This window comes from Leucoraja erinacea, chromosome 18 (assembly GCF_028641065.1).
Source record: "Leucoraja erinacea ecotype New England chromosome 18, Leri_hhj_1, whole genome shotgun sequence".
Taxonomy (NCBI): Eukaryota; Metazoa; Chordata; class Chondrichthyes; order Rajiformes; family Rajidae; genus Leucoraja; species Leucoraja erinaceus.
The window spans coordinates 35,633,216-35,658,850 of record NC_073394.1 but is presented as its reverse complement, the minus strand read 5'-3'; the positions used below and the strand labels follow the sequence as shown (position 1 = coordinate 35,658,850).

The following is a 25,635-nucleotide window of genomic DNA, read 5'->3' as shown; positions in this document are numbered from 1 at the left end:
ATTGAGTATCACAAAAAGGATGTTAAAATAATCTAGTGGGCCAGAGTGGAAGTCTCGGAAGATGGAAATCTTCAGTTGCAAGTTTCCAGGAAAGGCATTGCTGGGAATCCCTGGGTCAGCTTCAGTGCAGCCAACTTCATCTCTATTGCAACTTCTCACAGCTGCTGTTTTATAATCTCACAGCTTTGATCTTTGCAGCCATCCCAGAAAGGGACGAATCACAACACAAGCAGGCCACAGACAGGATGTTACAATGAGCGAAGTTGAATGTTGGGGGGGGGGGGGGGGGGGGGGGGGGGGGGGGGGGTGATGAACGGTGCCTGCAGGAGGTGCTTGTGGCAGGACGTTTAATAATGGTTTAATGTTTAAAACAACCTGCGCATTGGGGAGTGGTGCAGTGCAAGCAGATTCCCAACAGTCGCCCTGACTGCCTGCCTGCCTGCCTGCCCCAGTGGGCTGAAGGTAAAGTCGGTGATGATCCTCTGCATGAGGTTGGACGATCTGCTTCTTAGCAAGGGCCGATAAACTGGGAGATGCAGCATCTAAAGTCTGTGTTGATAAGGAGATTGAGCTTTAATGTACGTCTTGTAACTGTGCTCTCCATTTCCCTTCTCCACCTGTGTTAAGACACAGCTGCCTCGTATTCTAACTCTGGACTTTCCTTTTTAGGGTTTGCTATGTGTCCTGTGGCTGCCGGCGTCTTGGATTTCAAGGTGAGTCTGTTCCCAACTTTTAATGTAGCCGCAGTTTTAAATTTGGGTCTGTGCCTGGAGTAGGTTACACCAGCATGACATTAGTTTGGGGAGCTCAATGAAGAAATTTCAAAAATATTTCCTATCCCAGCGAACAGCTGTTGTAATGGTTCAGCCCATCATTGGTGTAAAGCTGTGTCGGAGCTGTATGTGGTGAAGGTTGTCCATGCTGTTGTGCTTCCAGGTGCTGAATGATCCATACGAGAACCTCATGCGGCATCACCTGCAACATTACGGCTATTACACAGGTCAGTGCCCTCAACCTTATGGAATTGGAGGCCGCTGAACCTCATGTCAGTGGTAGGGAAACTATTGGAGAGGATTCTTCTGGATAGGATTTACTCCCATTTAGAAGTGATGAATTAATTTGAGACAGTCAGCATAGCTTCGTACACGGCAGGTCATATCTTACTAACAATTTAGTTTTTTGAGGAGGTAACAAAGGTGATCGATGAGGGTAAGGTAGTGGATGTTGTCTACATGGATTTTAAGAAGGCATTTGATAAAGTCCCCGATGGGAGGCTATTCCAGAAGATTAAGAAGGGTCTCGACCCGAAACGTCGCCCATTCCTTCTCTCCATAGATGCTGCCTGCCCCGTTGAGTTACTCCAGCTTTTTGTGTCTAACATTTGAGGAAGACCTCTACTTCCCACCCTTCACAGGCATCCCCCAAAACTATACCAACAGCAGGGACAGTTTCTCCTGAGAATCTGAATGCCTCGACTCGAGAAGCATGGCTGCAATATTCCTTCACCCTGAGATAGAGAGAGAGAGGCTCCTCCATGGAGCAGAGCTTGCCTGAAATAGGCTGTGCTTATTTTCCCCGGAGCAAAGGAAGCTGAGTTATGATCTGATTGAATCATATAAAATTTTGAGGCATGGATAAGATAGATAGTTAGAGTTTACTTGCCATAGTAGGGGTATCAAAAACAAAAGGCCATTGTTAAATGTGTGCAGAAGGAGTTTTAAAGGGGCAATTTGTTTTGCTCCTAAATTGTACACTTTCTATGTTTAAGAGGCATTAAACTGACAGTTAAATCAGCAAAGCATAGATGGATACAGTCCTAATGCAGGCAAATGTGATTGGTAGATGGGCAAACATGTTGGCATGGATGAGTTGGGCCAAAGGGCCCATTTCTATACTGCAGGACTCCATGCGTCTTGTACTTGAGACAGTCATTCCAGCACACATTCTTCTTCCCGAAAACAATCACTTCACAGATATTCCATCAGAAATCCAGACCATATCAACCGTCTGAACACATCTTCCCTGTTTAGACTCGATCTTTCCCAAACAGATATATCGCCGTAGGTTATCTATTGTCAAATGTTCTGAGAAACAGTGAAAAATATTGTTCTTAATTCTATCTGTGCAGATTATGCCTTGTATGAGTGCAATCATACCATATAAAAGTAGGTAGACATAAATACTGGAGAAACTCAGCGGGTGAGGCAGCATCTATGGAGCCAAGGAAATAGGCAACGTTTTGGGACGAGACCCTTCTTCAGACTGATTTCAGTACAAAATATAGTGCTACAGCTACAGAGAAAGTGTAAATAGTGTAGCAGCACAATGGCACAGCTGGTAGCGTTCCTGCCTCAGATCACTAGAGACCGGGGTTCAGTCGATTCCTCGGGTGCTGTCTGTGTGGAGTTTGCATGTTCTACATGTAACTGCATGGGTTTCCTCCAGTTGCTCTGGTTTCCTCCCACTTCCCAAAGATGTGCAGGAGTAGGTTAATTGATTAGTAAATTGCCCCTAGTGTGTAAGGAGTGGATGAGAAAGTGAGATAACACGTTCTTACTTACAATTTACAGCGATTGGCAGGGCCTCAGTGGGTCAAAGTGCCTGATTCCATGCTGTATCAGTGTTTTAAAAAAATAACGTGGCTTGCAACAAGGTAAATTGGGAAATACATTCTTAGCATGCAATCTCACCCACTTGCCCTTGGAGACGTCACCCTACATAGATTAACTCACCAAGGGAGGTCCCACACCAACCTCAGACACTCAGCTTGTGTTGGAGAAGGGGGCCAATGACTATGCTCCGTTTAGATCGCACAGGCAACTATTGTGGAGCGATGAAGGTGCAGAGCTGGCAGCAGGACGCGGGCCTGACGTCAAGCGGGAACGTCCCGGAGTCCAACGACAGCAGCAGCACCAACAATGAAGAGGAGCCCCGCAAACTGGACTGTGAGTGTGAGGCGGGGAGACGGAGCCTGGCGGGGGGGCAGCGAGTGCAGGGAGAGTCGGTGATTATTGGGGGTGGGTGTCATGAGTACGAGGGATTGTCAGTGGGGGACAGTGGATGCGAGATGGGTGTTTCAGTGGGTGTGTAGGGCACTGCGCATTAGGGGGTGAGCTATCTTTGAGTCAGTGAATAATGCATACAATATATGTGTGAGGTGAGTGCATCGGTGAATGTATGTGTAGTAAATGTGTCAGGCAGGTGTGCCAGTGACTGTGTGTGAGATAAATATATCCGTGTGTTGAATGCATCAATTCGTGTGTGCAAGTGTTTCATTGAGCGAGTGTAGGTGTGTCAGGGAGTGTGTGTGAGTATGAGAAAGGTGCATATAATCACCTAACAATGAGTGAGTATCTGTAGGTCAATGAGTGTGTGTAGGTGTGTTAATAAATGTTCGAAGGTGTGACAATGGATTATCTAAATGTTGGCCGATTGGGAAAGGGGGAGATGCAGCGAGACCTGGGTGTCATGGTACACCAGTCATTGAAGGTAGGCATGCAGGTGCAGCAGGCAGTAAAGAAAGCGAATGGTATGTTAGCTTTCATTGCAAAAGGATTTGAGTATAGGAGCAGGGAGGTTCTACTGCAGTTGTACAGGGTCTTGGTGAGACCACACCTGGAGTATTGCGTACAGTTTTGGTCTCCAAATCTGAGGAAGGACATTATTGCCATAGAGGGAGTGCAGAGAAGGTTCACCAAACTGATTCCTGGGATGTCAGGACTGTCTTATGAAGAAAGACTGGATAGACTTGGTTTATACTCTCTAGAATTTAGGAGATTGAGAGGGGATCTTATAGAAACTTACAAACTTCTTAAGGGTTAAAGAGGGAACTGCAGATGCTGGAGAATCGAAGGTTACACAGAAAAGCTGGAGAAACTCAGCGGGTGCCCATCTTAAGGGGTGGACAGGCTAGATGGGAAATTGTTCCCCATTGGGGGAAGTCCAGGACAAGGGGTCACAGCTTAAGGATAAGGGGGAAATCCTTTAAAACCGAGATGAGAAGAACTTTTTTCACACGGAGAGTGGTGAATCTCTGGAACTCTCTGCCACAGAGGGTAGTTGAGGCCAGTTCATTGGCTATATTTAAGAGGTAGTTAGATGTGGCCCTTGTGGCTAAGGGGATCAGGGGGTATGGAGAGAAGGCAGGTATGGGATACTGAGTTGGATGATCAGCCATAATCATATTGAATGGCGGTGCAGGCTCGAAGGGCCGAATGGCCTACTCCTGCACCTAATTTCTATGTTTCTATGTTTCTATGTGTGTGTGGTGGATATGTCAGTCCCTGTGTAATCTGTAAGTCAGTGGGTGTGTGCAGGTGTTAATTCATGTTGGAGCATGTGGCATGAATGCACTGTTTGTGCACGGTGGGTGTGTCAAAGAGCGTGTGGGGAGGATGGCTGGATATGGCAGGAAATTCAGTACCTGCGACTGGGGGTTGTGGATGTGTTGATGTGAATAGGGAGAGTGCAGGTGTTGAGAATGGGGAGAGTGGCGACGACGTGCACATTCACTGCTCGCACTCTTCCCATTCACACTCTCCCCATTCACGCTGCCCACACTCTCCTCATTCACGCTGCCCACACTCTCCCCATTCATGCTGCCCACACTCTCCCCATTCACGCTGCCCACACTCTCCTCATTCACGCGCTGCCCACACTCTCCCCATTCATGCTGCCCACACTCTCCCCATTCATGCTGCCCACACTCTCCCCATTCACGCTGCCCACACTCTCCCCATTCACGCTGCCCACACTCTCCCCATTCACGCTGCCCACACTCTCCCCATTCACGCTGCCCACACTCTCCCCATTCACGCTGCCCACACTCCCCATTCACACCATTCAAGTCCAACTTGTCGTACAGGTTTGAAAGTTAATTGGCTTGGGAAATGTAAAACAATTGTCCCTAGTGGGTGTAGGATAGTGTTAATGTGCGGGGATCGCTGGTCGGCATGACCCGGTGGGCTGAAGGGCCTGTTTCCACGCTGTATAACTAAACTAATGCCAACCAAGTTGCCATCTACGCTAGTCCCACCTGCCCATGTTTGGTCCAAATACCATTAAACCTCTCCTATCCATGTTCTCATCCAAAGGTCTTCTAAATGATGTGACAGTACCTGACTCAGCCATCTCCTCTGCTAACTCTTTCAATATTCTCACCACCCTCTGCGTGAAAAAATACTTTCCCCTCTCACCTTAAACCTTTCTCCTCTGGTTCTATATTCAACAACTCTGGGTACAAGACTTTATGCATTCACCCTATCTAACCCCTCATGAGCTTATACGCCTCTATAAGATCATCCCTCAGCCTCTTACGCTCCATAGAATAAACTCCTATCCTGGGTGACTGGGACACAGACAGGTCTCCACATCTAGCTTTGGATGAGTGGCCCACACAACCTGTAGGCCTGGAATCACAAAGAAAAACACATTACACAGAGTCCAGTTCATGCTACAAAATGAGCTGGTATTTGAGACAGAATCATGCCATGTAGCACACTTCCACAGGGTGACTTGCAAAGATATCTCTGCCTCAACACCTTGCCCTGAGACTATGTGTGTGCCTGTCCAGAAGCCTGCATATGTCATGAATTTGTTGTTTATCCAGAGAAAATGTCAGCATTAGAACTCTTGAAATGGCGTAAGCGTTTGAGTCGGAGGTCCTTTTCTTTGAACCTGTCCAGATGCCTTCATCAACGAGTACAAGTGGTTGAGGACACGACAGCTAGTGTTTGACAGCCCTGCTGGGAGGCATCTCCCACGTCTGCGGGAGCCACGCAGTCTCTATGCCGTGGCAGGTGGGAGCCGCCTTCTCCCTCTCCGCTGGCCCACAGAGTGCGAGGTCATCAGGGAGAAGATGCACCACATTGGTAAGAAGGGGAGAATCCAGTGCGGAGGAGAGATCAGTGGTCTGACCCTATGGGGAGGAGAGGTGACTAATGCCAGCCCTGTGGGGAGGGGAGGTGTGTGAGAGGGGAGAAGATGTGCCACTCTGATCTCTATGGGGAGGAGATGAGTTGTCTGATCCCTGGGGGAAAGGAGGTCTACGGCCTGATCACTGTGGGGAGGGGAGGTGTCTAGTGTGAGCTCTGTGGGAGGGGAGGGTGTGTGGGTGGGGTGGGAATGGGTAGAGCGTGTGCATGATGAAAAGGGGCATGAACTGGGAAGGGGCATGAACTGGGAAGGGGCATGAACTGGGAAGGGGCATGAGGTGGAGACATGGAGATGAGAGTGAGATTAGACTGAAAGAGGAGATAGTGAATGGGAGGGTAGTGCAGGTTGGAGGGGTACATGACATGGAAGCAGAGGCAGAGTGGGAAATATGTGAAATGGGCATGATTGGCATGGATAATTTGGGTTGGAAGACTTCCAGTGCCTTACGACAATAATCCGGCAAAGTATCGGATCATAATCGTCAAATATCCGACAAAGTATAAAGTGGATAAATGTGAGGTTATCCACTTTGGTGGCAAAAAAAGTAGACTATTATCTGAATGGTGGCCAATTAGGAAAAGGGGAGATACAACGAGACCTGGGTGTCATGGTACACCAGTCATTGAAATAGGCATGCAGGTGCAGCAGGCAGTGAAGAAAGCGAATGGTATGTTAGCATTCATAACAAAAGGATTTGAGTATAGGAGCAGGGAGGTTCTACTGCAGTTGTACAGGGTCTTGGTGAGACCACACCTGGAGTATTGCGTACAGTTTTGGTCTCCTAATCTGAGGAAAGACATTCTTGCCATAGAGGGAGTACAGAGAAGGTTCACCAGACTGATTCCTGGGATGTCAGGACTTTCATAAGAAGAAAGACTGGATACACTCGGCTTGTACTCGTTAGAATTTAGAAGATTGAGGTGGGATCTTATAGAAACTTACAAAATTCTTAAGGGGTTGGACAGGCTAGATGCAGGAAGATTGTTCCCGATGTTCAAAACAAGGGGTCACAGTTTAAGGATAAGGGGGAAGTCTTTTAGGACCGAGATGAGAATTTTTTTTTCACACAGAGAGTGGTGAATCTGTGGAATTCTCTGCCACAGAAAGTAGTTGAGGCCAGTTCATTGGCTATATTTAAGAGGGAGTTAAATGTGGCCCTTGTGGCTAAAGGGATCAGGGGGTATGGAGAGAAGGCAGGTACAGGATACTGAGTTGGATGATCAGCCATGATCATATTGAATGGCGGTGCAGGCTCGAAGGGCCGACTGGCCTACTCCTGCACCTATTTTCTATGTTTCTATGCAAAGAGACAGTTTAGTGTTTATGGTGCCAGGTGTCACGGAATGATCAATTTCTACTCTACAGAATGGACACCACCGGAGCCAGAGAGGCTGTACCAGCCCAGCCAGCAGGAGCACATGCCCACCTGCTCGGAGGATGAAGGAAAGGACACAGTGTTTGCCATCGATCCAGGTAATCCTCAACACTTGGTGTTGGAGTGGCTCTGGGTATTGTGGTCTTCAGTCTGGCTCTAACACTGCCTTAAATGCGCGAACCCTTGTTTTTTAAACAATAATTGCTAGTTTTAGATTTCCCCACTGTAGGAAACATCCTCTCCACATCCACCCTGCCAAGATCCCTTGTTTCAATCAAATCACCACTCATTCTTCTATAAACATTACTTGCTGTAGCTGCCCACCAGCCTTTTGTGAATGATTGACTGCGGCACCCAGATTATTCTGTCTCTCTATCTCATCATTAGACTATATGTTTGTGGGTATTTGTGAATGTGTCCAATTCCTTTTTCCAGCCTTGTGTTTTTCACACCCTGTTGCAGTTTCTTGTATCTCCAGCTGTTGGGTCTGGTCCCCATTGCCTGTTATTGGAATTGGATAACCCATTGCTGTTTCTTAATGTTCAAGAAGAGACTGCAGATGCTGGAAAATCGAAGGTAGACAAAATTGCTGGAGAAACTCAGCGGGTGCGGCAGCATCTATGGAGCAAAGGAAATAGGCAACGTTTCAGGTCGAGACGCTGCCTATTTCCTTCGCTCCATAGATGCTGCCGCACCCGCTGAGTTTCTCCAGCAATTTTGTCTACCTGCTGCTTCTTAATGTTGTGTGCTCCGAATCCCTGTTATGTTTAAGTGTCCCTTTTGTCCATTGTGGACAGAGGATCCCCATTCTCAATACTCTGTAGACTTTTGCTGTTCTTTTGCTGTCTTCTGTAGACTGACCCATACCGTGTCCTCTTTTTTTTTAACCAAAAATAATTGTGATCAATTATTTACAAAAAGGATACGTATGGTACAAAATACAAACAAACCCACCACCATAATAAAAAGTAAAGCAAATATCCTAAATACTGAATAAACTATACTATACAACTATATGACTAACCCTATTGAGGAGGCATTCCACCCCCCACAATGCCCAGTGGTCCCAGAAATCTCCCAGGGTGCCCGTGGACAGCGCGTAGTCCTTTCCTAGTAGCACCCGGGCGCAGACGTAACCCGGAAAAATGGGACAGGCAGCTGGCTTGGGCAATCCCTGTTCTCTATAGACTGTCCCATTCCCTGATCTCTGTAGACTGTCCCATTCCCTGATCTCTGTAGAATGCTTCCATTTCCTGTTCTCAACACACTGTCACCACTCCCTATCAACTGCAGACTGAGACCACCAATCCATATCCTCTGCAGCGGCCCCCCATTCTCTATCCTTTGAGCTGCTTCTTCACATTTCTGATTTTGTTGACATGCGGATCTAATTTCGATGTTTTACTGCTTGTAACCTCACTCACCTTGTTGTCTTGCAGCCAACCAAGGCTCATACTTCACGTTTTCTCGTATTGGAGGTCGCCGGGGCCCTTTGCGTCTTGCCACGATTGGTTCAAGCAGTAGAGATGCCAACACTTTGATCTTTGAGTCAAGGTTTGAAAGTGGAAATCTACAGAAAGCCACCAGAGTGTGAGTTGATGCAACCACTCCTCGTGTCCGTGGCTAGGATGGTGAAGGCTTTGATGGCTCTCACATTTCTAGTTGTCCCTCGTCAATCACGAACCAACAGCACTGTTGTTAATTGCGCCTGTTTGATCTCGAGGCCAAAGTAACCTTCATTCAGGGTAACGTGTCCTGGAGAATAGTGTTTGAAGCTCTGCTGATCACTTTCAGCACAGCTGCCAAGTTGCTTTCTCCACCCTCTGTAACACTGAGCCAGAAGAGGGGATGATTCTGCCCAGCCGGACAAGATCCCCACGGGAACCTTGGATGGAATGGGACAAGTTCCCCGAGGAGCAGAAAGCGTGGATTCATAGATATTCATATTGCCACTCGGGCCAAACTGTGACCTGAGTCCGCTTGCATCTTTGCACCAAATTTCTCATACCTTTGCTCAATGTAAATAATTTATATCAGTATTGACAGCCATTTGCCAAAGGGAATTCCAGATTTTCATCACCCTCTGCACATTGAAGTGTTCCCTCACCAGAGTGCTCATGGAAATGCCTTCTGCCATATATCAGCCATCACGGCAACCTTAAACCTTCTAAGTTCCAGGGATAACAATGCCTGTCTGTATATATGTGTGGTATAGGCTGTATCAAGACTAACAGCACGTACCAATGTTTCCCTCAGTATAATTATCTTCTGTGGTCTTTGTCTCGTGGGTTAGGAATAACTTGTGTACACTTCAATCCTGAGGTGACGTTTGAGATCTTTAGGGGCAAGTTATGACTGTCAGGTGGGCAGTTTGCAAAGTGGTGTGTTACTTCAACCATTTGCAACCGGCTTCTGTGCTCTTGATGTACAGACCCAAGCCTCTCAATACCATTTACCTCTGGCAGTCAAAGGAGAGAGATCCCCTGGACTCAGAGGGGATGTCAAATGTCTTGAAGGAGGCCTTGAGCACGTGCTTGAATGTTGTCCTTTATCTACCCTGCTATCCCTTCCATTGACAGAGCTCGGAATAGAACTATTTTCTATTCTTGCCCCACACATCTCGTTATGTGGGTGGATTTGAATGACATTTATATTTCTTCCACAACTGCCTCAGGATGGAGTGGAGCGCTCGGGAACGCTCTTCTCCATTTGGATGACAGTGAACCAGCTGGGCTTTTATCACTGGTGTGGCAGATTCGCAGTCACCATTATCGTCATTTCAGACCAGTTTTATGAGGAAATCTGAATTTAAATTCCCTAGCTGTCGTGATGGGATTTGAAACCATCTTCAGATCACTGGCATAGGTGTCAAGCTATCTGTCCAGTTGTGTCTTGACTCCCATGTTGAGCTTTTGAACATGAAGGACGGCCTTAGTGAGATGATCCGTTTGGAAGTCACAGATGTCTCTGCTGACAGCTCTGGATTCAGGCATTCGCCTCTGTATAATGATATACTTTCTGCTTCAGTGGTTGTTGTACTGCCAAGCCTGGTCAACAGCAAACTGATGAATGGGGCAGAAACCCAATAGCCACTGTCCAACACTCAACCCCATCACCTGCCCAGCACCCAACCGTGCCCTGTCCGTGCCCTGGTGGTTTTACAGAGAGACCACGCACTGTCCACGGGCACCGTGGGGGATTTCCGGGACCGCTGGGCACCGCAGCGGGTGGAATGCATCCTTGACAAGGACTGTAATATAGTTGTTTCATTTTCAGTATATTTGATATTTAAGAATATTTGTTTTACTTTGCGCTATGGTGGTTGGTTTGTTGGTATTGTTATTTATTGAACATATTATTCTTGTAAATAATTAATTAAAATTAATTTTGTAAAAAATAACCCTGTCCTGTCAACCCAGTCTCCTGTTCAACACCAAACCTGTCACCCCTCCAACACTGAATCCCATCACCCGCATACACCAAACATCATTACCTGCCTAAACCCAACACCGTCACCCGCCCAAACCCATCAGCAGCCGCTCAAGCAGTTTCCAAAGCGTTCACTTCCAGTGTTCTTACTCTGTTTCTCTATTGCAGTGACAGCTACGAGTACGAGCTGACTCTGCGCACTGACCTCTACACAGACAGGCACACCCAGTGGTACTACTTCCGGGTCCAGAACATGCAGCCAGGGGTCAGCTACCGCTTCACCATCATCAACCTGATGAAACGCACCAGCCTGTACAACCTGGGCTTGAAACCCCTGCTGTACTCGGAACGAGAGGCCCAGCTGAGGCAGGTGGGGTGGCATCGAGTGGGCAAGGACATCCGCTACTACAAGAACAACCTGAGTCAGGAGGCCAAGAGCCTGTTCTCCCTCACCTGGACCTGCCAGTTCCCACACAGTAATGACACCTGCTTCTTCGCCCACTCTTACCCCTACACCTACTCGGACCTCCAGCGCTATCTAAACTCCATCGCTAGTGACCCCATCCGCTCCCATTACTGCAAGCTGCGGGTGCTGTGCCATAGCCTGGCTGGAAACCTGGTTCACGTGCTGACCATCACCTCCCCGAGTGGTAGGCAGGACCCCCGCCCGGCCAAGCAGGCGGTGGTGGTCACGGCCAGGGTCCACCCGGGGGAGACCAATGGGTCATGGGTGATGATGGGCTTCCTAGACCACCTCCTGGGCACCTCCGACGATGCCCAGCTCCTGCGCGACATGTTCATCTTCAAGGTAGTGCCGATGCTGAACCCGGACGGCGTGATTGTGGGGAACTACCGCTGCTCGCTGGCTGGCCGTGACCTGAACCGCAACTACAGCACCGTGCTGCGGGATTGCTTTCCCTCTGTCTGGCACACCAAGAACATGGTGCAGAGGTAGGTGCCCTGGCTCTGTGTGCTGCTCCCAGCAACCTGGAGCACCTGCATTGTAAACCTTTGCTTGCTGCCAAGCCTGGGATTAATGCTCAGCCCAGAGTGGTGACCATTTCCAGTCTCAGTACAGGAGACCCTGCACAGCACAGGGAGAGACCACACGCTGGTTGTGTTGCAGCCTTGAGTGGCCAACTCCTGCTTCTTGTTTGTGATTTAATATTGCATGGGGTGCAGGTGAGGATGGTACCTAAAGTCACATAAATGAGAAAAAGATACTTAGATTAATCTAACTTCCCAACTTGTATTTTGGAGTCTTGGAACTTTTTCAATGTGATCAAAATGTCTTCATCCACCATCCTTTCAGGCAGAGAGTAACCCACTATTCAGTCAGGAGAAAAAATGTTTTTCCTCGACAATAGACAATAGGTGCAGGAGTAAGCCATTTGGCCCTTCGAGCCAGCACCGCCATTCAATGTGATCATGGCTAATCATCCCCAATCAGTACCTTGTTCCTGCCTTCTCCCCATATCCCCTGACTCCGCTATTTTTAAGAGCCCTATCTAGCTCTCTCTTGAAAGCATCCTGGGAACCTGCCTCCACTGCCCTCTGAGGCAGAGAATTCCACAGAATCACTACTCTGTGAGAAAAAGTGTTTCCTCTTCTCGGTTCTAAATGGCTTACTGCTTATTCTTAATAAGGTCCCTGGTTCTGGACTCCCCCAACATCGGGAACATGTTTTCTACCTCTAGCGTGTCCAAGCCCTTAACAATCTTATATGTTTCACTGAGATCTCCTCTCATCCTTCTAAACTCCAGAGTGTACAAGCCCAGCTGCTCCATTCTCTCAGCATATGACAGTCCCGCCATCCTGGGAATTAACCTTGGAAACCTACGCTGCACTCCCTCCTAACTCACTAATTCCACCAATTAACTTCAATGTGTACCGCAAGTTACCAGCTCTTTGCTAAAGGAATATTATACACCTTAGTTATCTATTGGTCTGGTTTGTGCAAAAGCAAACAACCCCAACTAAGGCACTCTTCTTATGACTGCCCTGACAACATCCTCAAATCTCCTCTGCACCATCTTTGGTACGATCACATCCTTTTTGTACATGGTGATCAGAACTGTACATAATACTCCAGCTGTGGTCTCACTATTGTTTGTACAGTCCTGGCATGGTCTCCCTGTTCTTGTATTCTTTGGTTCCTTCTCAACAACCTCGCCCTGCCATCTTCATGTATTTGCATTCATCTCTATGTTCTGCTCCATTTGCTATCCTGTCAGTTGCAACTGTTTCTTATCTTGCTGCCTTCCTAAAAATTCACATATGGGAATTTGAGTTCTATATGCCACTTCCTGTTGCCCAAAAGTCACAATATCATTGCGGATTAGCACACTCAAAGAATGGAGAAGCCAACTGTGTTTTGGGGTAATCTAGCTTCCATCAATTATTTAAGCTAATTAAATTGAAATACCTTTCTGATTTCACAGTTGGAAAGTTTTGAGGATTTTTCATGTATGTTACCAAAAGTTATCAACTTCTGACGATCGTTTTGCTGTGCACTTGCACTTACTCCACCAAGGCCTACTGGATCTCCCGGTTGCTAACCATTTTAACTCCCCTTCCCATTCTCACACTGACCTTTCTCTTCTGGGCCTCCTGCATTGTCAGTGTGAGGCCACACACAGACTGGAGAAACAGCACTCCATCTTCCGCTCGGGCAGCTTGCAACCCAACGGTATGAACGTTGAATTCTCCAATTTCTGGTGACCTCCCCCTCTCTCCCAATCTCTTCACCTTCCCTAGTCCCCACCTGGACTCTCTATTTCAACCCCTCAGTTTCATCCATTGACTTCACAAACCTCAACTCTTCAAACCTGTCTCGCATCCACTGTTCTTATTCCTGGTCTTTTGTTCTAACTACCTGCCAGTCAAAAAAGGTCCCCTCGCTTGTGTCAAGAGTTCAAGAGAGTTTATTGTCATGTGTGTCTGATAGGACAATGAAATTCGTGCTTTGCTTTAGCACACCAGAACATAGTAGGCACGAATACAGAACAGATCAGTGTGTCCATATACCATTGTATAAATATATACACACATGTCGACCTATTAACTGCCTTGCTTTTTCCTTCCACTACCTATTTTCCAGCTTCCTTGCTCCCCTTCCCCTCTCCCCCTCCACCCTCCACCCTGCGCAATCAATCTGAAAAAGGCTATTGAACCAAAACATCACCTATCCATGTAGTTAGGAGATGCTGTCTGACCTGCTGAGTTACTCCAGTACTTTGTGTCATTTTGTTTATTAACCAGCATCTGCAGTTCTTTGTTTCTACTCACTAAATTCCCCATTCTCTCTGTCACCGATCCAGTTTCAGCCCAATCCACCTTCCCACTGATCCATGGGATTTGATTTCTTTCATCAGTCTTTGACAAATGCTGTGATGAAATTCACACGTACTCCGCCATATGCGCCATTCTTGTTGAGAGTTTTTGTAACTCAACACCCAAACTTAGGCTGATGGGGGAGTGTGTGATGTGGAGGGAGGAGGAGGAGGAGGAGAGTGTGATACCGTAGGGTAGACAAGAGTATCTAGGTTACGGTTGTTTGCTTTGGCTCAAACCAGACCAAACAGTGATCAAGGTGTATAACATTCCTTTAACAAAGAACGGTGCATGAGTCATAGAGTGATACAGTGTGGAAACAGGCCCTTCGGCCCAACTTGTCCCCACCGGCGAACAATGTCCCAGCTATACTAGTCCCACTTGCCTGTGCTTGGTCTATATCCCTCCAAACCTGCCCTATCCATGTACCTGTCTAACTGCTTCTTAAACGATGGGATAGTCCCAGCCTCAACTATCTCCTCTGGCAGCTTGTTCCATACACCCACCACTCTTTGTGTGAAAAAGTTTGTTCCTATCAATGTTCATCTAACCTTCCAGAGGAGCCTGTCATGGGGAACCTTGTCGAAATTTCAGCCTTACTGAAATCCTTGTACACTACATCTACAGCTCTGCCCTCATCGAACAGGAGGAGTAATGAGGTGGGAGGAGGAGGAGGAGGAGGAGGGCCACAAGAGTGTGATAAGAGGAGCACAGGGGAAATAAGGGGGTGTTAGAAGGTTGGGTAGGTGTGGGAGGAAAGGTGGAGGATGTGTGGCGACAGGGAGTGGGTTGAGGGGGGGTGGGAGGTGTGGGGTTGTGGAGGGGGGGGGGGGGTGGGATGTGTGGGGTTGGGGTGGGGTGGAGATGGACAGAACAATAGTACCTTTAAAGTGAGAAAATGTCGCAAAGTGTTCATGAAGTCAAACAGCACGGAAGCAGGCCCTTGTCCATACGTAACAAGATGACCTATCTAAGCCTCTTTGGTCCATATCCCTCTAAGCCTTTCCTATTGATGTACCCATCCAAGTGTATTTTAAATACTGTTATATTACCTGCATCAACTACTTCCTCTGGTAGCTCACCCTCAGAGAGAACATTATCAATGCTCATCGAGGCATAGGACCCCCAGACAGTGAGGAGAATTGAGAGTGGGCTATCACAGAGTAAGGCATTCAGAAGCACACGGAAATATATCTGGCCCATACAGGGGTGAATTGAGTGGGGAGGGAGCCCCAGAGATCAGCACTTGTGATGGAGGGAAGATGACCAAGGAGGAGAGGAGCTATGGTTGGGATTAGGGCTGGGGAGTGTCCGCGGTGGGATGGTTTGGGAGTGGCTGGTGGGCTGGGGGCAGGGGGCGCGCTGTGATGAGTCTGCAACTCGTCCCTGCAGGTTGATAGAGGAGCGGGAGGTGGTCATTTACTGCGACTTCCACGGCCACAGCAGGAAGAGCAACGTCTTCATGTACGGCTGCAGCGGTGGCGGCCAGCTGTCCACACAGCGTCTCAGCGAGAGAGTCTTCCCCCTGATGATGAGCAAGAACGCAGCTAACAAGGCACGTTGGAACGGCGACCCGGGGTGAAGACAGGGTGCTGAGGGGAGCACATTGAGGAAGGGGTGTGCGCGGCAGAGGAGGAGGGTACAAGGAAGTGGAGACTGACATTGGGAGGGGTAGATGGCTCAATGATTGGATTAGGAGGTTGGATTAGAAAGGGTGGGAGGATGAGGAGTGGGGAGTGGGGAAGGGGGGAGGAGGAGGACAGATGAAGGGATCAAAGGAACAAGGGGGGCTGCCATGTGGTTGCAGTGGAGACCTCCCTGTGGTCAGTTGACCTTCTGCTGGTGACCCCTACAAGGTGCTCCAGGCACAGGTGATGGTGGAGGACAGACTTCCCCATTGAGATCCCCATGGACTTCACCCATGGAGATTGCCATGGAGATCCCTGCCGCCCAGGTGCTGACCACCAGGCTTTCTAATCAATGTCCTAATGGTTCACTGGGACCTTCGCCTGTAACCAACTGAAGGTCAGTCACCCCATGCTCGGTCTTCCCCTGGATTGGCGGTGTGGTGGCTTTACCCTGTGGGCTCTGGGATCATTGTGCAGGTGAGGAATTAATGCGAGATGTATGATAAGCGAGATGAATGCCCGGAGAATAATCGCTCTCGCTGGGATCAGTTCTCTTACCAGAGCTGCAAGTTCAAGGTTCAGAAGAGCAAGGCGGGCACGGGCCGGGTGGTGATGTGGAAGCTGGGGATCGCACACAGTTACACCATGGAAACAACGTTTGCTGGATCCACTTTGGGTGAGTGAGAGCTCCATCCTTCCCTGTTCCCAACATTCAGTCGTCAACCTACTGGTATTTTCTGCTTATACTGTCAAAAGGGCAGTGACCTGCTTCAGACAAGTGTCGTCCATACATTCTTCCCACCCACTGACCCCATGCTTTGACATTAAGGTCGAACTCCACCTGTGTCTCTTGTCAGCCGACAGGTTTACCACTGGTGAGTAGCTCTGCATCTTTAGGGTAGAAGTCACTGTGTGTGTGTGTGTGTGTGTGTGCATGTCTGAGTGTGTGCATGAATTAATGTGCGAGTGTGTCTGACCAAGTCTTGCATCTGAGTGTGCGAGTGGGTGTGCATAGATGTGCGTGAGTGTCTGAATGTGTGTTCATGAGTGTACAGTGCATACGTGCATGTGTGTGAGAGAAGCTGGGTTCATCTGTCAGTGCCACAGTGGCTTTTACAGGTCATGGATAGACGGAGCGAGGAGCTGGCCTGGCGTGGAGCTAACTCCTTGCTTCATGTCAGGCGTTGGTGACGAACATTATGGGCAGGGATCAGGAGCCTGAGATAAAATGAAGTTGGTGAGCCAAGGAGTACAAGGGGGACCAGGAGAAAAATTAGATGGTGCTGGAAACACTCGGTAAGCCATGCAGCCATGTAAGCCAAAGGGACAGAAACAGCCCCAGCTAAATTAGCCCTCACCAGCGGAAAGGATGCTCTAGGGGAGGAGTTGGCGGGTGGTGCTGGGCTGGGCTTGTTACAGTGATAGTCGCAGTGTTTCAGGCTCGTCACCCTGTCCCTGCTGCACAGAGAGAAGATGTGACAATATCACCACTGCTCCCATGCTGGCAGCTGCAGCCTTCAAATGGAAATGGACATGTACTCACAGGGTCGTTCGTGCAGCACAGACACAAGACCCTTCAGGCCACTCATCCGTACTGACCATTGAGTACCCATCCATACTGAATCCATTTATCAGCACTTGCTCCTATTGCTCCTACAGACACAGGCAGTACGTTCCAAATCCCAACCACCCACTGGGTGAAATTAAATATTCCTTATGTTCCCTCCAAACCTGTTACTCCCCACCTTAAACCTCTGTTTATGGACACCTCTACTGAGGGGGGAAAGGTTTGCCATTCTCTACATGATCTGTGCCTCTCATAATTCTCCCATAACACTGCTATCAGGTTCCCCCCTCAGCCTTCAACACTCGAGGGAACCCAGCCCATCCAGGAAGAGAGATGCTCGATCTCAATCAATATCCTGGGAACTTTGGATTCATGCACCAATGCCTTTCTTCGTCAGTACTCCCTCAGACCCGAGCATTAATTGTAACCATTCATCTGGCAGAGGAGACAAGGAAGGACAAGGTCTTTGCCGAGGTTGAGCTGCATTATTAAATGCAGTGTGGAGATGTTGTCCACTTTTTACTGAAAGTTGTTAATTGTACCCGTTTAACAGGCAACCGCAGGGCCACCCACTTCAGCACGGAAGACCTCAAGTCTCTGGGATATCACTTCTGTGACACTTTGTTGGATTTCTGTGATCCGGATCATTCAAAGGTCAGCCTCGCCCCTCGCGATGCTCAGGCACCGCCATGTGCGTGTTATCAAGCTGCTTTCCTGCCTGTATTAATGTCCACAATTTCTCAACCCCTGTGTGCATGTAACATGTAACATGTAACATACTATAAACATTCCACACGCAAATTGTCGTTTTTATCATAACCTGTGTGTGGGCGTCTGTGACCACATGCACGCACACGTGACAATGTCAAGATATGATGCGTGTCCGACATGCGTGAGCATGTGTATATGACTGATTCCGGGGATGTCAGGGCTGTCTTATGAAGAAAGACTGGATAGACTTGGTTTATACTCTCTAGAATTTAGGAGATTGAGAGGGGATCTTATAGAAACTTACAAAATTCTTAAGGGGTTGGACAGGCTAGATGCAGAAAGATTGTTCCCGATGTTGGGGAAGTCCGGGACAAGGGGTCACAGCTTAAGGATAAGGGGGAAATCCTTTAAAACCGAGATGAGGAGAACTTTTTTCACACAGAGAGTGGTGAATCTCTGGAACTCTCTGCCACAGAGGGTAGTTGAGGCCAGTTCATTGGTTATATTTAAGAGGGAGTTAGATGTGGCCCTTGTGGCCAAGGGGATCAGAGGGTATGGAGAGAAGGCAGGTACAGGATACTGAGTTGGATGATCAGCCATGATCATATTGAATGGCGGTGCAGGCTCGAAGGGCCGAATGGCCTACTCCTGCACCTAATTTCTATGTTTCTATGTTTCTATGACATGTAGCTGGTGTGTAAAGTTAGGTGATGTGACATGTACACCACTGTACAACCAGTATATGTGATTTGTTTGTCCGTGCACAAAAGACATTGATTTCTTGTTTCTCTCGCGTTCTTTAGTTTGAACAGTGCCTGGCAGAGGTGCGTGCAGCTTTACAAAAGGAGGTGCGCCAGCGTCTGGAGAAGCTGGGCCGCGAATATCATCCAGATATGGTGCTCAGTGATCTCACTTTATCAGACTTGGAGTCAAGGTATGAGCACAGCTCATGATTAGCCGGTGTTGGGTGTTATAAAGGGAAAGCAATGATGGGTAATGGTAGCAGAGTGGCTCTGTTACTGGGCTAGGTGTAAATGGGTAGTTGATGGTCATGTGGATTGGGTCGGCTGAAGAGACTGTTTCCACCCTGTAACTCCATCTCTCGAGATGTGCTCCGTAAAAACCCTGTAACTAATGATTCCACAATCAAGTACCAAATGTTCTATGTACACCTTGGAGATCAGATCAGCACCCGTGGTGACGCTCGGAGGGATCTGTCCTACACCCTGTCTCTCAGAAGATGCACCAATGAGTGTTTACCCACAGAGTTTGTGGTTTTCCATAGACGATGACTTGCCCTGAGTGATCCTTTTTTTGGAATACCACAGGGAAAACTAGTGGGGAATGCAAGATGACATGGACCCCAATTAGATGAAATGGCTTCCTTTATTGTCGTATGAAATTTGGAGCATTGCCATCATTCACACTGCCTCACTGTGATATCGAGCAGCGGCTGCTTCCCCAGTCTCACACTGGTGTCCATCCATCCACCCCACCAGCTGCACCCATACCCACTCAGCACTGCGTTCAAGAAGGAACTGCAGATGCTGGAAGATCGAAGGTACACAAAAATGCTGGCGAAATGCCATCTCCTCCAACCTCATCTACTGCATCCGCTGCTCTAGATGTCAGCTGATTTACATCGGTGAGACTAAGCGGAGGTTGGGCGATCGTTTCGCCGAACACCTTCGCTCAGTCCGCAATAACCTACCTGAACTCCCGGTGGCTCAGCACTTCAACTCCCCCTCCCATTCCCAATCCGACCTCTCTGTCCTGTGTCTCCTCCATTGCCAGAGTGAGCAACACCGGAAATTGGAGGAACAGCACCTCATATTCCACCTGGGTAGCCTGCGTCTGGCGGGCATGAACATTGAATTCTCCCAATTTTGTTAGCCCTTGCTGTCTCCTCCCCTTCCTTAACCCTCGAGCTGTCTCCTCCCATCCCCCCGCCCTCGGGCTCCTCCTCCTCCCTTTTTCCTTCCTTCTCCCCCCCACCCCCCATCAGGCTGAAGAAGGGTTTTGGCCCGAAACGTCACCCATTTCCTTCGCTCCATAGATGCTGCTGCACCCGCTGAGTTTCACCAGCATTTTTGTTTACCCACTCAGCACTGCGTCTGAGGGTCCTTGTGACCAGAAGAATGGCAGAGTGATCCCTAAGCCTTGCAGGGATCACATAACCACATAACCACTACATATGATGTTTTGAGATTGTGCTCAAGCTAAATTTCTCTGGGTCTGTGCTTCTAATTTAGTTTAGTTTAGAGATACAGTGTGGAAACGGGCCCTTCGGCCCACTGACTCCACGCCTACAATAGACAATAGACAATAGGTGCAGGAGTAGACCATTTGCCCCTTCGAGCCAGCACCGCCATTCAATGTGATCATGGCTGATCATCCACAATCAGTACCCCGTTCCTGCCTCCTCCCCTTATCCCCTGACTCCGCCATCTTTAAGAGCCCTATCTAGCTCTCTCTTGAAAGTATCCAGAGAACCAGCTTCCACCGCCCTCTGAGGCAGAGAATTCTACCAGCGATCCCCGCACATTAAGCACTATCCTACACACAGTAGGGATAATTTACCTTTACACCAATCCAATTAGCCTACAAACCTGTATGTTTTTTTGAGTGTGGGAGGAAACAGGAGATCCCAGTGAAAACCCACGCAGGTCACGGGGAGAATGTACAAACTCCGTACAGACAAGAATTCGTCGTCAGGATCGAGCCCGGGTCTCTGGTGCTGTAAAGCAACAACTCTACTGCTGTGCCACCATGCCACCCAGTGGATAATGCCCACTGGATGGATCCCGATCTTTCCCATTGTAAATAGTCTGAGCTCCAGGTTAAACAGGAAGCGTTTGTCACTGGAAACACTCACTGCGTTGCACTCTGTTGTGATCTCCCCAGGCATCAGATGGTGGTGGAATCACTGCAATACTAGGGATCACTGAAATAGCTTACATTTATTAATCAGCTGATTCTGTGACAGTCTCAGTCAGCTCAGTCTGAGAAGTACCTTAATTTTTTTTTTTTTTAATTTAGCAATGTGACTCTCAAATTCAAAGGCAAACACATCAGCGCTAATAAACATTCCCTTATTGAGGCCGCAGCATATTTGAGGCCCCTGAAGTAATATTACCAAATTAACTGTCCATAGCTTATGGCTATGAAGTAAATCAATCTGTTTTATTAACTTTGGGAGAGGCACAACACGTTAGAGCTGTTTCTGTTTACTGCTTTTCTATTCTTCACATGTAATGTTAATTAACCAATCTAGAAGATTCTCAAAAATTAATACAAAATAATTGATGGAAGTTAATGTATTTTACACCTTTTATATTTATTCACTTTTCAGGATCTGTGCATCACTGGCAAAGCCAGCAGTGATTGCCTGCCTATTATCACCAAAATAGGCTTTTTTGGTACAAAAATTACCAACTTATGCTTTTTTGGAAACCTGCTTCTGCAGTTCCTGGCTTCTACTATTTCCCATCCCTAATTACACTTGAGAAGATAATGGTGAATGTCGTGGGCTGCCTTATCGTGACCCCTTGTCAGTACCTCACCATGTCCATGCCCATGTCCGTCAACTAGCTAGTTATACTAGTCCCATTTACATGCTCAGCACATAGGATTCCCAAAGAGTTAATCTGCAAGTTGTATCGGTAGTAAAGAAAGCAAACTCAATGCTAGCATGTATTTCAATAGGGCTTGTATACAAAAACAGGGATGTAATGTTGAGGCTCTATAAGGCCACATTTGGAATATTGTGAGCAATTTTGGGCACCATATGTGAGGAAGGATGTGCTGGGTCTGGAGAGCGTCCAGAGAATGTTTACAAGAATTATCCCAGGAATGAGCGTTTGTCGGCACTGTGCCTATACTCGCTGGAGTTTAGAAGAATGAGGGGGGACCTCATTGAAACATACAGAATAGTGAAAGGCTTGGAAAGAATGGATGTGGAGAGGATGTTTCCACTAGTGGGAGAGTCTGGGGCTAGAGGTCATAGCCTCAGAATTAAAGGACGTTCTTTTAGGAAAGAGACGAGGAGACATTTCTTCAGTCAGGTGGTGAATCTGTGGTATTCTTTTCCACAGAAGTCTGTAGAGGCCAAGTCAGTGGATATTTTTAAGGCATAGATAGATAGATTCTTGATTAGGACAGGTGTCAGAGGTTATAGGGAGAAGGCTAGAGAATGGGGTTAGGAGGGCGAGATAGATCAGCTATGATTGAATGACGGAGTAGACTTGATGGGCCGAATGGCCTAATTCTACTCCTATTCTTTATGACCTCTGAGGGACAGTCTCTACAAACTCCTTAGGCAGTTAACTGTGCCAATAAAAACTAGAACTGTGGATGCTGGTTTACAAAAAAACACACAAAGTGCTGGAGTAATTCAGCATGTTCTCCAGAAATGCTGCCTGATCCACTGAATTTCTCCAGCACTGGTTTTTGTTTGTTAACTAGTGTGAGTCTGTGAGACACCTCTAATATGGGGAAACAAGATGTACACAGAAGGTCTGTGTCTGTGGCCAGTCGACTGTGTTCAGGGAAGGATTTCTGTGTCTGCGAAGAGTGGTTTGTGTACGAGAGGGTATTTTAAAACTAGGGACAGTTGCTGGTTGTGAGCAGGGTGATTGAGTGGTCCATGCATGTGCCTAGTTTAGTGGGATGGGTGTGTAAGGTATCGATTTTCTGTTGGGAGAATTCTTGCTGCTATTTTGAAATTTGTTGATGTTACATTCACTCACTTCACGGGCACTCGAAAAAGGGACCACATCACCCCGATCCTGGCCTCCCTCCACTGGCTCCCTGTGCGGTTCCGAATATATTTCAAGATCCTCCTTTATGTCTACAAAGCCCTTAACGGGCTTGCCCCCACCTACATCAAAAGTCTGCTTACCCACCACACCACCTCCAGGTCCCTCAGATCAGCCGACTTGGGGTTACTGAACATCCCGCGGTCTAGGCATAAGCTCAGGGGCGACCACGCCTTTGCTGTTGCAGCTCCTAGACTGTGGAACAGCATCCCCCTTCCCATCAGAACTTCCCCCTCCATCGACTCTCAAGCCTTTCTTGACGTCCTCTGAGGGAGGGCTATATGTATGTATTTATGTATGTACTTAATCTATGAACCACTGTTGTATAACGTTAGTACCTCCACCAATATAAAGCACTTTGGCCAACGAGAGTTGTTTTTTAAATGTGCTATAGAAATAAAAGTGACTTGACTTGACTTGACTCTTTTTTTAACAGCACCAGTGGATCAAACAGCACTGAGTCAGATGGACCTCCCGCGCATTTAATGAGGCTGGCAGCAAAGGTAGGAGATAGACTTTTGTTAGTGGTCAACATGTTTGTGGGCATGCCAGGGGTACACATGAACGATCTTGGGATCACAATCCAATCACAAAAGCAAACCCTTCATTTTCAACTCGGTCTTCGATGAATCACCAGGAGTGATCAGGAGCATAGTCCCAGCTCACTTGCACTTTTTTTTACCCCATCTCTGCCCAGGGTAAATTGTCATATTAAGGGTGAAGACCCAACTGCTCCAGTTTAGAGGTGAGGGAGTGGAGAGACTCCCTGGGTCTCTCTGGCCCCAACACACTTGAATCATTGGATGGTGGTGATTAAAGAGAGTGTGAGCAGAGACTAGCTCTTCATCACCCCTGGTGACTCACTCAGCTGGCCAACATTCAATGTGCTGGCTGGCAGACGGACAAACTGAGAAAGAAGCCAGGGTATTGTGAGGGTACACTGTTGCAGAACTGGGTGAGAACGTTGTACTTAGAGTCATGAGGCCCTCTCCTGCTGATACTCTCCACTGTTTACACATTCCACCAGGTGGTGCCACCGCAGTGGCTGCCTTGCCAACAGTCTGTCAGTCCGCTCTCTGTTTATATTATTTTAAGTGTGTTTTAAAAGTATGATTTAGTGTTTCTTGGTTTGTTTTGTGTGGGGGAATTATGTGGGAGGGGGAATCGGGGGAAACCTTTTTCAGTCATTTACCTCGACGAAGATGCGGTTTTTCTCCATGTCACATCTCCATGCGGCCTAACAACGTGGAGTGGTGCGGCCTTTCCTGGAGACCGGCCTGGAGCTTCATGCCGTGGCGCGGCGTGGACTTTAACATCTGGAGCTGCCATCCTTTGCCGAGGGTTGCCAGCGGAGCTCCCACCGTGGTGCCTGTGGACTTTAACACCATGAAGCCGCGGTCTCCAGTAAGAAGAAGCCGATTCGGGAGCTCCATGCTGCTCCGATCCATCCCGACACCGGAGTTTCGATCATCCCGACGAGAGGGCTTGAACAGCGGATCATCAGCAACGGCAAGTGCGGAGGGTTCAAAGGCCCCGACCATGGGTGAACAAAGGAGGAAGATGACTGAAAGTTATTGCCTTCCATCATAGTGAGGAATGTGGATTCCACTGTGGTGGATGTTTATGTTACATTTTATTTTATCTGGCTGTGTGTATTGTCACTTTTCACTTAGTATGGCTGTATGTTAACTTAAATTTCACTGAACCTTATTTGGTTAAGTGGCAATAAAAGGGAACTCGAACTGGAACTTGAATATTATACTGCACTGTCGATGCAGGCTCCCTGCTACGACTGGCACTGCACTGTTTATACACACACCCTCTGCACTGTTTACACACTGCCACTCATTGATCCACTGCGTGTGGTCCTTCACTCACAGAACAAGAGCAGACAAATTCTCCTGATGTCCCGCACACAGGTGACCATTAGTCATCAGTCAGACTGGTGGTTTGAATGTGATCCTTTGCCCTTTACAGCAGCAACCAGCAGGAGGTGTTGGGAGGCGGATTGTCACTGTCCTCCAGGGTCCATAGCTACCGAATGCCAAAGCAAGGTGTAGGTAGCGCTGGGCATGGGGATGGCTGCGAGCTGGTGTGTGACACGGCCCAGCAGAGATTGGGTGCCGTGGTGGGACCCGTTCTAACCCCTGCTTCCCACGTATAGTGTCGCCTGAGGAAGAAGCGGCTGAGGAGCAGAAAGGAAAGGAACCGACTGAGGCAGCGTCTCTTCTTCACTGGCTTCTCCCCGCCGGCTCCACCAAAGCACCCGACGGGTGAGTGAGCGGAAGGGAGGGGGTGAGCGGAGGGGTGAGGGAGGGTGAGGGGGGGAGGGGGGGGGGGGGGGATGGGGGGGTGTGAGGGGGGGAAGGGGGAGGGGGGGGAGGGGGGGATGGGAGGGGAAGTGAGGGGGAGGGGAGTTGAAGGAAGAGGGAGGGTGAGGGTAGGGGGAGAAGGAGGAGTGGTGGCTCATTCACCCAGTGTCACCGTGAGAGGTGGGGGCTCAATGCAACTGGGATGGACAGGAGTGGGGTGGTGATGAGTGAGGGTCTGGAGGGGTTGTGTGGAGGTTGGAGTAAGTAGTCCATGAGGGCATGGGAGGGTTTTTTGCCCTTCTTCATCCACATGTTACTTAAGAAGATTTCTTAAGTTACTTAAGAACAAACTCCACACATCCAAGCCCTTGTTTGTTTTAGTTTAGATACAGCGCGGAAACAGGCCCTTCGGCCCACCGGGTCCGCGCCAAGCAGCGATCTCCGCACAATAACACTATCCTACACTAGGGACAATTTACACTTATACCAAGCCAATTAACCTACACACCTGTACATCTTTGGAGTGTGG

The 25,635-nt window shown here is 48.3% G+C and overlaps 1 protein-coding gene across 1 annotated transcript; it reads left to right on the top strand.

Annotated features, from left to right (window-relative positions):
• Positions 1-668: 668 nt before the first annotated feature.
• Positions 669-25,075, top strand: agbl2 (AGBL carboxypeptidase 2). Its single transcript, XM_055649945.1, has 13 exons — positions 669-713; positions 937-1,000; positions 2,808-2,945; positions 5,685-5,870; positions 7,300-7,407; positions 8,749-8,899; positions 10,907-11,689; positions 15,464-15,626; positions 16,249-16,375; positions 17,820-17,920; positions 18,781-18,911; positions 23,231-23,297; positions 24,959-25,075. The coding sequence occupies exons 1-13, from the start codon at positions 678-680 to the stop codon at positions 25,073-25,075; spliced, it is 2,172 nt and encodes a 723-aa protein (XP_055505920.1). The 5' UTR covers positions 669-677.
• The last annotated feature ends 560 nt before the right edge of the window (positions 25,076-25,635 follow it).

Bases quoted from the DNA above. Each gene is read 5' to 3' on its own strand.
- agbl2 (XM_055649945.1), top strand. From the start codon at position 678: ATGTGTCCTGTGGCTGCCGGCGTCTTGGATTTCAAG. The intron at 1,001-2,807 runs GTCAGTGCCCTC...TGCTCCGTTTAG, and splicing joins ACATTACGGCTATTACACAG to ATCGCACAGGCAACTATTGT. The intron at 11,690-15,463 runs GTAGGTGCCCTG...TCGTCCCTGCAG, and splicing joins ACCAAGAACATGGTGCAGAG to GTTGATAGAGGAGCGGGAGG.